At 42.7% G+C, this 13634-nt stretch overlaps 1 protein-coding gene across 1 annotated transcript in view; it reads left to right on the top strand.

The window, feature by feature from the left end:
• Positions 1–11371, top strand: part of UMODL1 (uromodulin like 1) — a 62559-nt gene extending 51188 nt beyond the window's left edge. The window contains exons 15-20 of the mRNA XM_074969523.1: positions 492–949; positions 2307–2449; positions 3579–3815; positions 5446–5605; positions 9866–9950; positions 11190–11371. Coding sequence (XP_074825624.1) covers positions 492–949; positions 2307–2449; positions 3579–3815; positions 5446–5605; positions 9866–9950; positions 11190–11371 — 1265 coding nt within the window. The remainder of the gene's footprint in view (positions 1–491; positions 950–2306; positions 2450–3578; positions 3816–5445; positions 5606–9865; positions 9951–11189) is intronic.
• The last annotated feature ends 2263 nt before the right edge of the window (positions 11372–13634 follow it).

The raw sequence follows: 13634 nt of genomic DNA, 5'->3' as shown, positions 1-13634 counted from the left end.
AAAAACTCAGGCCAGGGTCAGATTTTCATGTGCCCAGCACTCACAGCTGGAGCCACATTTTACAAAGAGCTCAGCTCTCATTTAGGGACAAAAATAAGGGCCTGATTTTCAAAAGTGTTCTGCATCCAGTATCTCCTATTGTTACCCTTATGGCCACTTATTTTGATGCCTAAATGGGAGGTGAGCTATTTTGAAAATCTGGCCCCCAAGAGACACTGGGATCACACACACACATTGTGAGTGTGTAAATTATTGCAGCCAGAAAGAAATGGAATCTTTGGTCTTTTCTTGCCGGTGTCTTTATTTTTAATTAAGAAAAAAGCAATGGTGTATTTTGAGGTAATTACACATGACCAGTTAAGAAAGAAGAGCAGCAGTTCTTCTACCAGTGACTGAAAGTTTCCTGATAAGGGTTTTTTTTATTTGACTATTCTTAAGAAATCAGATTTGAATCTGTAATTTACAATCCCTTTATTTTTGTTGCTCCATAGCATTTCCTCTTAGCCATGGTCCTACCACTGCACATGGCAAACAGGTAGGCAGCACAGCTTTACCTGTTACACGTCCACATACTTCAGCTCATGTGTCTTCACCTGCCACAGAGGATTCATCTGCTGCTAAAACCAAAGCTAAAGAGGATGCTATGTTTTCTAGCACCGCAATGCCACATGCTTCCACAGCATCTGTGTTGAATGCCCATAGCTCACCACACGTCACTACCTCGCCACTCACTAAATCTTCCCATGGGGTATCCTTCAAGGATGCAGTGAGAGTGTTCTGTGAGATTGAGAAGATTGTCATTGCCATTCAGAAGATATTTCTGCAGCAGGAATCTATCCCAGAATCTGCACTCTATCTTGGGGAGCCTCACTGCAACGTGCGCTTCAGCAACGACACTCGTGTGGTGCTGTGGACAGCGTGGAACGAATGTGGAACTGAAGTACAAAGTGTAAGTCACCTGAACAGATGAAGGAACACCTGGATAATGTACTTGTCACTGGAGAGTGCAGTGGCAGTGATTGGGCTTGGGGGGCGCAGTCTGTTGCCGTCAGGTGTTTCCTGAAATGGTGAACAAAGAATTCAATCCCACTTTCAATTCCCAAAGTAAAATCACCTCCACTTCGACCTGGGGAGTAAGGAGGTGGGAAGTAAAGATTGTATCCTCAACACCAAAACCCTCATTGCACCCCCCACAATCAAACCCATTTGCTAGCCTTTGGGGGGGTCCAACAGCCTGCAGTGTTGTTCCCTCCCGTTTCTTCTGTTAACTTCTCACTGCCAGTACACAGAGCTGTGGCATATTTAAAATTTGGGGTCTGACTGAAATAAGTTTCATATAATATGTAAATGCATAAGTAACCCAAGCAAGACTGAACTGATTGGTCTAGACTCAGTGGTTCTCAAACTATGGGGCGGGCCTCCCAAGGGAGGCGTGGGAAGGTGTCAAGGGAAGCGCGAGCTGTGCGTTTTTATGTATGTATTTATTTATTTATTTTTGAAGATCTGTGGCTCTCAGCCCCAGGAGGTGGGACTAGTGTAGAAGGGCTGTGCAGAGCTGTGGAGGTGGGTATAAAGGGGACAGCCAGAGGCCCACCCCCCCGGGCTGACAGCTGAAGCCCCACCGCCTGGGCTCAGGCTCTCCTTCCCCTCCCATCCCCTCTCCTCCCCCCCCAATCCCTCACCTGGAGGCAGTGGGGCTCTGGCTGTTAGCACTGGGGTGGCATATCTGCAGCTGTCTGCCCCAGGGTGGCAGCAGCAGTGCAGAAATAAGGGCGGCAATCGGGAGCTAAATCTGCTGTGAAAAGTGATAGCTATCATTTTTCACATTGCCACCCGTACTTCTGTGCTGCTGTTGCTCTCTGCTCTGCCTTCAGGGCTGGGCACCCGGCCAACAGCCGCTGCTCTCTGCTCTGCCTTCAGATCCTGGTGGTGGTATATGTACTTGGGAGGGGGGAATAAACGACTACAGACCCAAAGAAATGGGGCCTGATCAAATAAGTTTGAGAACCACTGGTCTAGACAGGGGACAATGTGGAGTAAAAAGCCCTGGTCATACAAATGGTATGGATGTTTTATGGACCAGTGAACAATGCGTACTAAGATGAGAACAGCAAACTTGTTTTCATTTGCTAGCCCCACAATGACAAAGCTAGTAGATGCTGATGGTTTGGGTTTTATTGGCCAGTTGTATACAGAATTCCTGAGGTATTACTTAAAATTACCAGAGGTAGCTGACTAGTGGGACTAAGGTGTTCTCTGAAACATAAAGGTTGATAAAGTATCTCTCTCTCCTTTTTCTGTTCCAGAATAAGACCAACACTATTGTGAAAACAATACTTCAGAATGACATCTCCTCTCAGCGAGTTATCCACAACTTGAAGATTGTCATTCCAATCCATTGTGTGTTTCAGAATGATCTCTTGACTTCATCTGGATACGATGCAGAAGGGTAAATAAAAACTCACCCAACTTCCAGTTCTAATGTATGGCGTTCTGTGTGTGTGTGTATGTGTGTGGATGGAGTGGGGGGCGGGAAGTGTAGTCTTCTAAGGTTTATTCTAGTGGCATGTGCACAAGTTTGGGAATCAGAAATTCCTGTGCTGCAATCCCAGCTGTGTCACTGGTTGGGTGGTCGTGGGCAAGTCGTATTCCCCATCAGCAAAATAACTGCCTCTGGGAATGAATGAATGTACAGTGCTGTGTAATCACTATGCATTATGATGAAGATGATGATGATTTTTAAAATCCACCAACTTACTTGATGACCTTTGAAAATATGTAATGCAAATTTCGTTCTTGCGGAAGGCTCCAGGTTACCAGCACTATAGAGTGAGATCCTCTGTTTATATCTATAGAATGGGCAGCGCACAAGAAATGATAGCCCAGACTTCTTCACATTGTCTTGCCAATGAGCCGCATCCCTTCCTCAGATGGACCACTTCTCTCTTTCTTTCCACCACACCCAGGCCGTCACCAAATCCTCTCACTTTCTTTCCTGTACAGCTCCAAAACCTATCCTTTCCTCTCCATTCCTACAACAAAACTGCTCATCTGGACCTTGGTCATCTCTTGCCTTGATTACTTCAATCACCTCCTCTGGCCTCCATGATTCTCCCCTCCCCCCATGCCCACTCTCTTGCTGTGTGTCCAAAAAGCTGCATCAAAAAGTCTTGCTCATTTACTGTTCTGACCCCATCACTCCCTCTTCAAATCTCTTCACTGGCTTCCTCTTGTTTTCTGCATCAGGCTCAAGCTTCTTGTTCGGCGCTTTGGCGGTATACTCCTGTTCCCACTTTAAATCACTGTCATCACTACGCTGTCTGCTCATACTGCCAGTAACTTCCACCTTTGTAGCCTCCCAGAGTCTTCTCCATGCCTTCTTCCACACTACCCTACGGGTCTGGATTGCAGCAAGCAACCACCCTTTCCTCTTGAAATCCTAACAATATGCTGGACTGCAGATTTTTCCTCACTACTGTAGTGCACATGTGCTAGAGAAACAGGAATTGTATATGTGACCTGTTAAAAACACTATAATCAAATCTATGATCTTTAAAAGCGGCTTATTGTCTTTTCAGGGTTTATACCTTTTTTGAGGATTTACATGGATCTGGATATTTTATAACTGAGATGCAATTGTTTGTTGGAAACTCTTCAATCCCCAAAAATTTCAGTGTCTCTGCCAGTGATGATATACTGATTGAGGTGGGAATTCAAAAAGGAGACAGCAAGCTCAAGGTGGTCATCACTGAGTGCTGGGCAACTCCATCTAGTAATCCAGTGGATCCTCTATCATTTGCTTTTATTAACAACAGGTATAGCACACACGTGTTAGAAATGACATAGGCATGTGCAAGCTGTCTAGCAATGTAGTCCCTGAGCTTGAGGAACCTTTCCATGAGCCAAAGATGGCTATTAATACCCTATCTTTTTATTGTACTTTTTACATGCCCTCAAGGAGTCCTTGTTCTTTTCAAAGCCAAATATTTAACTTCAGACATTCTAAAAGAGAGTCTGGGAGGCGGGGGGGGGGCTGTTGCCTCCCCCTAATATTTGTAAAGGAGATATTCAGTGTAGGTCTACTCTTTGATTTCCGATTGGTCCTGGAGGCGTACGTGGCTTTGGTAGTCAACAGTGCATGTGCTTTTTAAAAAAAAAAAAAAAAATCTATGTGCAGCCATTTCTTTCTGATGCAGCCATTACCAAAGGCATGCATGCCTTTATGGCCTTGAAGTTAGATTATTGCTATATGCTCTATATGGGGTGATCCTTGAAGAACACCCAGAATCTTCTTATGAAGCAGAGTATGGTAGCCTGATTTGTGAAGCAGAATAGGCTACTAGGACATAATTTGAAGACAGTGGTTGAATAAGTGAAACTGAGGAACTCACCTGGCTTGCAGTACCTTTGTTACTGGTGAGGCACATGAGAAAGGAGGAGAGAGCCCTAGGTGACACTCAGGGTACATCTACACTGCAATAAAAATCCTGCGGCACTGAGTCTCAGAGCTCAACTAAGTTGATTTGGCCTTGTAGGGCTCCGGCTGCAGGGCTAAAAATAGAAGCATTGACATTTGGGCTCGGGCTGGATCCCAGGCTCTGAGACTCACCTGCCTCCTAAACTTTCAGCATCTGGACTCCAGTCCAAGCCCGAATGTCTACACTGCCATTTTTAGCCCTGCAGCCTGAGCCCTGCCAGCCCAAGTCATCTGACTTGGGCAAGCCTTGGCCATGCCATGGGTCTTTTATTACAGTGGAGATGTACCCTCAAAGTCCAGGTTCATTTTGGAGGGGTGGCAGTTTGAATGAAAATATTTAATAGTAACTTAGGCCCATCTGATATGGAAATAGTGAAGAAACAATAACAATGGAGAACCTATGATATATGATTACAAAGACAGCTTTTAAAGTAGAACCTCACTTTCGGAGCTGAAAAGAAAATACTAAAAAATCCTATTTAATTTCTGAAGAATGGGATTCCTTCACCAGCATCACCCTTCCAAAAGTCAGAATTAATTCTTACCTGTAGCAGGACATTTGAACCCATCTCAAATGGTGCTCTGGGCATGACTGGTCTTCAGTTTACTTTGTCAAACTACTGTATTGTGTGTAAAATAGTCAGTGTTGTGTGACACCAAGTTCATCTTCGGGCTTCAGTCATCTCAGACTTCAGTTTGTTTTTTCTCCAGTGCTGAAGTTGAAGAATCTCACTAAATACTCACCTCTGAATCCCCAGTGTACTTAGCTACCCAGGCTTTTGTGTGCAGTGGTGTTCTATCCTAGGGACAAGGCACACTGCCACCAGTGTCTGTGCTGGAGAATACTCTATGGAATACCTAGATAAGGATTTTCGGCGGACGCTTATAAACGGAACTACAAGGTGCCGTTACTGGGGTATAGCATCTATAACTTTAGTTATTTTGTGTGTCTTCCTATTCTCTTTTAGCTGCCCAGTCCCAGAGACCTACACCACCATTATTGAAAATGGAAATTCAAGAAAAGCTCAGTTGAAGCTGAAAATCTTTTCCTTTATCAACCACTCTGTGGTTTACCTACACTGCAAAATTCGTATTTGTGTGGAAACCCCTGAAAGCACCTGTAGGACGGTAAGGGGTTTGCTCCTTAAATTTAACTTTCTATGTGACATATGACAGACAGTGCTCTAACTGGAAAATGAAGGGATAATATGTTTCCGAAAGGTGATGGTATCCTGTAAACTTCTCTTCTCCATTTTCCTTCATTTTTCAACTTGCAGCAGTGTGAAGTGGGGAAATAATATAGTCACAAGTAAGCCTCAGTCTTTATTTCTCTTTCCATTCCCTATGCTTCAGCTGAAGCATGGAAAATAAATAAAAAATCGGATGGCTCTGGGAGTGACTGGAAAAAAAGTACCATCTGATGGCCTTTGTGAAAGGAGCAGGTGATCTCAATACAAATCCTAGTGGACAGGTTCCACAGAATAAAAAACGGTCAACTAGCTGGTAAGGATGCAGTCTCATCAGAAAAGCCAAAGTTGGAATTATCAAGGAGACCGCTCTGTCTTTTCTTGCCCAGTAATTATTTTCCCTGATCATGGCTTAGGCACAGTGTGAGGAAATTTATACTGTTGTTGCCCAAGTTCCCTGGTTTCTAGGGCTGTCAACCCAGCACCTTTTCAAAAGCACTTAAAAAAATGTAGTGAACCGTATCTGGTAAAGTTGGGCACCCATGATATTATCTTCTGACTACATTCAAAGATGATCACATTATCTCTTTTTAATTCCAGGTATGTAAACTGCACTTTAATATGTTGCTTGTGAAGACAAGATAAATTAGGGCTCTCTTTTTACTGTAGATAAAAGGATTTTTTTTTCTTTTTTTTTTTTGGCTAAAGATCTTCTCTGTGGTGACACAGTGTTTTCATTAGGTAGTTGTCCATTATTTAATAGTTCCCTCCTGCTGTAAATTGCTCAACTTGGTCCCAGTATAAATCAAATGACCCCTCCTAGAAGATCAGGAATGGATAGCAGGAGCAAGAAAACCTTTTCCTGTCTCAGGTTACAGAGCTTTGTCCAGGGAAAAAGGAAAAGAGGAACAGGAAATTTGAGTGACAGATGGAAGGAGGGCTCTAGGTTTGACACTAATATAATTTTGAATGTTTAAAGTACCGCAAAACCCATATTTAAGTAAGTATTCAAACCATATAACTTCAATTCCTAATAACATAATTGAACAAACACTAAGATGATGAAGGCAAAGTTGCATCTATTCATACCAGGACTGAATTTGGATCAACATCTAGAGGACAATGGAATCATGAGCATCAAGGAGCATGAATGTAAGACAAACATACTTAGTTAGAATAGAGCATGTTTCATTCCTGGATCTCAGTGTCCCACAAGGGGTACATGTCACCGTCCCCATTTTACAGAGAGGAAGCAGAGGCACAGAGGGAGGATATGACTTGCCCAAGGTCACTCAGCTGGTCAGCAGCAGAGCCTGAAATAGAACCAGGTCTCCCAATTCTCAACCCAATGTCTTTAGCGCTGTGTGCCTTTATAAAGCACAGGTAATGCCAGACAAACTAGGCTGGGCAAAGCCTTAAAAATGCAGTGTAGAGAACAATCCTGCATTGGCCAACGATGGATGGACTAGAAGATCAACTAGCTTTCTTCTGTCTTCAGCTTCTTTGTTTCTGTAATATCCTGTGTTTAGTATAACAGGCAATCTAATGAACTGAGACTCAGACAGGTCCAGTTTAAAGTACTGGGTATGGATGCACTAGATGACCTAATAGAATGTCTCCATCTCTAATTTGTATGGCTGTTTTTTTTTAATCCCATTGCAGAGTTAATGCATAAAAAGAATGCAGTAGATGTAATGTATCTTGATTTAGCAAAGCATTCAGTCCAATGCCTCTCAAAATATTACTTGCATATTTAGTTCACATTGGCTTGAATATGAGCACTATCGCATGGATAGAAAATTGGCTGAAGGACTACAAACAAAGAGTAAAAGTTAACATCAATGCGCTGAGCAAGGGTCTAGTAGAAGCTACAAGGAATAGTGATAGATCTGATTTTAACATCTTTAATTATATAGATTGGGGTAGAGAGTATGTTAATTGAGGACCATATTCTGATCTCATTTACACTGGTTTTATGCTGATGTAATTTCATTGACTTCACTGGAGTTGCTCCTGGTTTGCAAGTGAGATCAAAATTAGGCCCCAGTTTGTAGCTGATTCTAAATTAATGTCTAGCACGATACAGCAATTAATCACTTGGACCCCTTTTACATCTTTCTTGTAGGATTTAGAAACTTTATTAAAGAGGAAAACTGTATCATCCCTTATCCCAAGCAAAATGTATCCCGTATGAAAATGTAGTGAGTTTAGTATATTTTTATTGGATTTAAATTAAAATGATAAGCACAGAAGGCACTAGAACACATCCGGCAAATCCAGTGAGAGGAACTTTTGGGAAACCAGAGGAGTTGTTGGGGGAGTGGAGCCCTCAAGAAAGTAGAACAGTGATGTGACAGGCACTTGAAAACCACTGGGGATGCCCAGAGAGTGCCTAGGGCACTGGGAACCACTCGGAATGCCAGAGTGAGGGTGGATGAAGGGTCACAAAGAGCCACTGGGAAATTGGTCTACTATTGGAGACCCAGTCCTGCGCTCCAATCTGCTTTATTGTGGGATTATTTGTCAGCCTGGCTGCATGTCCCTCCATGGGAGTGAGGGGAATAAGGAGCCCTCTTTCTCCTCTGTGGGGCTCCACATCTCCAGGCCCTGTGCAGCGAGGAAGAGCAGCTGCCACAAGCAGGTGGGCGGGGAGCAGGTGAAGCCTGGGCTCTTCCCCCACCATGCGTCAGCTGGCACCCAGGGGAATAGAGCTATGACAGGAAAAGGGTAAGCACCCCATGGAGCAAGGGAAAAGCAAGGATTCAACTGTGACTCTAAGTCCAGGTTTGGTCCCTGCCCTATTCCAGTGCTGCTCCTTATGTGGGCTGGATAGCAAGGCGTCATCTAATACAACGTGACTTAAGTGAGAGCACGAGTTAGGGAAGCATGAAAGTGAAGGCTCACTATAGCCTCATACTTGACCTACCTTTTGCCTCCAGAAACATTTGCTCGCTTCAGAGCTGATCTGAGGCCTGGATTATTGCCCAAAAGATTGGAACTCGCCTGTTCTTTCATCTGTCCTTGTCGCTCCCCAGTTTTTTGGTAGATGAGTCTTGGCTCTCTTAAATCTGGAACAGAAAAGAGTAGATTGGGAGAAAAATGTAGTAGGACAAAGTCAGGACAGTAACATCAGGCACAGCCAGCAGCACAATAACAAATCGGAACAAAAAATATTACAATGATTCGGAACCATGAAATTGCACAATAGCTACCTATGTAACCACATGTTCTTATTTTAGGGCTTGTCTACACAGGAAAGTTATACCTGTTGCTAAGATGTGAACTTAAACTGATATAGTTATTCCTGTACAACAACCCATGTGGATACTCTAATTCTAGAACAAGAGTGGCTTTTTGGTGTTTGTTTGTTTCATTTATGTGGCTTTGGAAAGGTTTCAAGGTAGGCAGGAGAAAGCCCCTGTTATACTGGAATAAGCGTACCAACAAGTGGAGTTATGCCAGTATAACTATAGTGATCCAGTTATGCCAGTATAACTGGTAAAACTGTCCCATGTAAACAAGCCCTTACTTACCCCTACTGTCCATTTCTTCCTTTTTGTTTATTAAGTTCACAGGTTGCATCTTGCTTCAAACTAGACTGTAAACTTTTCAGGAGAGGGATCGTCTTATTACATGTAAACACAATGGAGCACTGATCCTGACTGAGGCCTTCAGGTGGCAACACAATACAAATTATTATGATTCATAATAATAGTAATAATAATACTCGTTAATAATAATATAATGAGGAATGCTGTTAAGAAAGGATGCTGAAGGCCGTGTAGTGTGCTTTGGCTTATTTTGCAGATCCTTCTTACATGCCCTAAGAGTGCTGGAGAAAACTTAGTAGTACACACACTGTATTGCTTAAAGAAAATTTTGGTAGACATTCTCCTGTAGCCTTTTTTTTTTTTTAAATAGACTCAACACAACTAGCTTTGTCCCAAGGGTCTGTTCACAGAGGTTTCTTTTCAGTGTTCTGATAAGCGGATACTTTTTCCCGGTACTGTTCCCTGATCTTTTTCGGTTTGTTATAATGTACCAAAGGTTAGCGTTGGGAAATAAAAAAAAGCTCTGGTCCTGGGTACTGCCTTCACTAAATCAGCAAAAATTCCTCGTTCTTTAGAGGAGTCATTACAAGACTTCATATATATTACATACGTTTATATTATAAATGATCAGGGTCTTGTAATTGTTACAGAGCTGCCGAGATATTCGATCCCTGAAAAGTGGTGAAATTATTGCCACACACAGATCATCCTGGGGGCCTCTGTGCAGAGCCACTGGTGAGTAATGAGTAGATGGCTACAAAAAAGTTACCCAAGCTAATTATTTAACAGATTCTGTTTTACTGATGGGTGAACTTGAAAACCTTCCTTGTACGGCATAAACCCCCTTGGCTGAGAAATGGGATGGTCAGTTGAAGCCGGGTAGCAATTACTGGTATCTTATGGGCCAGTCTCTGCTTGTTGCGATGCAGCAAAGGTCATACACTGGTGGGGGTGGGGGCATGTTCTGTGCAACTCTTTGTGCTAGTGAGGAGGTGGAATTAATTGCACAGAGTAATGGGCATTTGAACGGCAATGTTCTGAGTCTGCTCAAGTCTTATACTGCAATCAGCTTTTGTACAGTGCTTCGACTAGATTCCTTCTAGAGCACAATATGTTAGGCTCTGAGGGCCAAATTCAGAGATGTGCTATGTAAGGTGATATAAGTTAGGTCTGTTATGCTCCCTTCCACCCACTTTATTGATGCTGTAAAGGAGGAAAAGTTGGCACAATTTACATATTGAAGAACTGGAATAAGGTGTAAACTAGGGTGGAGATCAGTCTAATTTACACCTCTTGTGGTTCCTTGGCTAATTAGACCCCTTAGAAATGGGTGGGGTGGCCAAAAGTCAATCAAATGGAGACTGAGTGCCGGGGGCGGGGGGGGGAGCAGGGAGGAGTTGGTGTACAAGCTAGACCTTGCTCACTACTCTACACCCCATCTGAACATGACGCTGAATGTTCTTTTTAAGTGCAGTTATTGCCCATCATGGCATTAACTAGTACTTGCCCCCCAGTAATATGAATTGTATCTCACATGACGTAAACATATTAATTTTACAAATATGCTTAATTACTGCACATGAACGACATGACTAAAATCAAAGAACATTCTGCCTACAGGGTTATGCTGAAGCTAGGGCAGTAGCTCAGAAATGTATATATCGCTATTATTATTTTAACAGAAAATGCCTAGAGCCACATCCTCCATACCAATTTGAGTACATTTATCCTATCACAGTCAGTAGTGGTTCTGCACAGGTATCTAAAGTCAGGATTTGCTCTAACTCACAGACATTGCCATGAGAATAACCCTTCCAAGAGGACCGAATCAATGTATCAGAGTCCCGTGCTCTTACCACTGCGTTGGGCTACTTGATGCATCCTAAATTGCATGCAAGATTGTAACACTCAGTTGGCTTCTTAATGCATGAACAGATTCCAGGGATTCAAACCTTTCCCTTGTTCTTTCTCTAGATGCCAAAAGTGAGAAGGCACCTGTGCTAGGAGTAGGGTTCATCATCCTTATCGTAATTGCTGTGTTTGTTTTTGTGCTGGGAGCGGCGGCCCTTTTGGTTTTTCAATACCAACGAAAGACGGGGAGATACAACTTCAAAATCAAGTCTGACAACTTTAACTACCAAGTGTTCTATGATTAAATATTTCCAATTTATCACATGTAAGTACTAAACCGTGATCAATCAAGTTTTAAACCGCCCAGCCCTTCCTAAAATGGAAATTGTGAAATGCTTACAAATTTGTCTTCAATAACTTGAAGCATTTTTTAGTTTAGTGATGTGGACAGTAATTATATAGCCAATAGGAAACTTCCCATCCCCTTGCAACTGTGGATCAAGGGGAGTATGGAGCATGCAGCTCCTGTGTTTCCTTCCTGCACCAGAGTCATGATCCAAGTAGGTCCTACATGGCCATACTGGGGACAGGTGTGTTGCTTCCCCTTATCTTCTTACATGGCCTCATAGCACAGGGGTGGGCAAACTACGGCCCGGGGGCCACATCCAGCCCTCCAGACATTTTAATCCGGCCCTCTAGCTTCAGCTGGGAAGTAGGGTCTGGGGCTTGCCCCGCTCCGGTGCTCCAGCTGGGGAGTGGGATCCTTTGGTTGCCTCCCTGTGATTGGATTAAGGTGCAGGCTTGGGGGGAGAAAACAGGGTGACAGTGTGAAAAATCAGGACGGGGGTGGGGGGTAATAGGCACCTATATAAGACAAAGGCACGAATATTGAGACTACCCCTATAAAATTGGGATATCTGGTCACCCTAGCAGGAAAGGGGGCGTGGCCTGAGATTCTCTGTGTGCCATATTCTGTTGCTGAGCTCCATCAATTATAGGCCTTGATTCTCATTTACACCAAGGCCTCTGGCAAGTGTAACAAGGCCTTGGTGTAAATGTGATTCAGATTCATAATATGTATATATAAACAGCCTAGTATACTCTCAGCCGTACACTGTCTAATAGCTTCCTTCTGGAAGCTAAGAGAACTAAACAGTTCTTTGCCACTGATATATTAACTTTTTCTGAAGACTACTGATCCCACCTCTCCAGCATGATTTCTCTGTTCTTGTCTTCTAGCTGGAACTCGTCTCAACACACAGATAGCAACGGTTTTTCTTCGCACATCATTTTGCTCCCATTATCTCTCATGTCGGTGGTCATGATCTGTTGCAACATTGAATCCCCAAAGTTAACAATCTCTACAAAATATGACTATATTCCTCCTGATCTCTTTTTTGCTGTCTGTTACTCACCAGAGCAGTCTAATTACAACACAAAAACTATATGGTAGAGCTGCATTTTAAGTGGCTGTGATCTTCTACGTGTAGTACAATTGCAGGATATTTGATTGGGTACTCCATTGTATGAGGCAGCAGTTCAGTTCTCAGCTGGATAAACTGGGACCCAAGGCCAAGAAACAGCATACCTCTCCTCTTATTCCCATTTTACAGCAAGCGTACCACTATTTTCTCTCTTCAAAATATTTATGAATAGAACTTCTCCTTTTCTCTCCCAGCTCAGTTGTTCCAGTTCCAGCTATGCCCAAGATTCTCCTGCTTAAAAATCTCTCTCAGCCACTTGCAGTTCAGCTCCTCCATTTTTGTTTTCATGGTCAATTAAGAAATATCCTTTTAAACATTTTGATCACTGTATTTTCTTCTGTTGTTGTTATCTCATGCTCTCCTGCATTGGGTTGATTTCTTTCCTGCTGCACTGAAACCCCCTATTTTCTAAGGTGGAGAAGGAAACTTAAAAAAGAAAGGCTTAGATCATCCCCGTGTAAGGAAAAATAAGCACTGGGCCAAGAAATGTGATGAGTTTGATAAACTGTATAATCAATTGCTTGACCACATTTTGGTTTGTTATGAAATATACTCAAGAGACCAAATAGCAAAAGTAAGTCAGGTTATTAATGTCATACAGGAAAAAGATTCTATAAGATATCAGGCTCTGAAGAGCAGTCCTGTGCATTCACCTTACACAGAAGGTGTGCTCTGTGAAGGTACATTCCTACTTGTTTACCAGTAAAAGATACTATGTACATCACCTGAAACTGGATTCAATTAACCTTGCTTGTTTCTGATACCCTGGTGTATGCCTCTATTTTTTTTTCTTTCTGAACCCATGCATTCCAGGTTATGATTCACTCTTATCTTTGTTCTGGGTACATGCATTCCAGGTACTAAGGGGCATGAGGACATCTCATAAATCTCTATTAGGACAAATAGGTTTGTTGCTATGAGGAAACAATATATGTCCTGATACTGACAGTTTTCCTATCTAGTTAGCCAAAGCTTACTGCAGCTAATGTAAAGTGTTATGGAATCCTTAGCATAAGGGAACAGGATTAGGTACAAGCCTGTTTGGGATATATAACTGCTATGTTCATTCTTAATAATATGTGTA

The sequence above is a fragment of the Natator depressus genome, chromosome 1 (assembly GCF_965152275.1).
Source record: "Natator depressus isolate rNatDep1 chromosome 1, rNatDep2.hap1, whole genome shotgun sequence".
NCBI classification, from domain to species: Eukaryota; Metazoa; Chordata; order Testudines; family Cheloniidae; genus Natator; species Natator depressus.
This window is presented reverse-complemented; position numbering and strand designations above follow the sequence as displayed.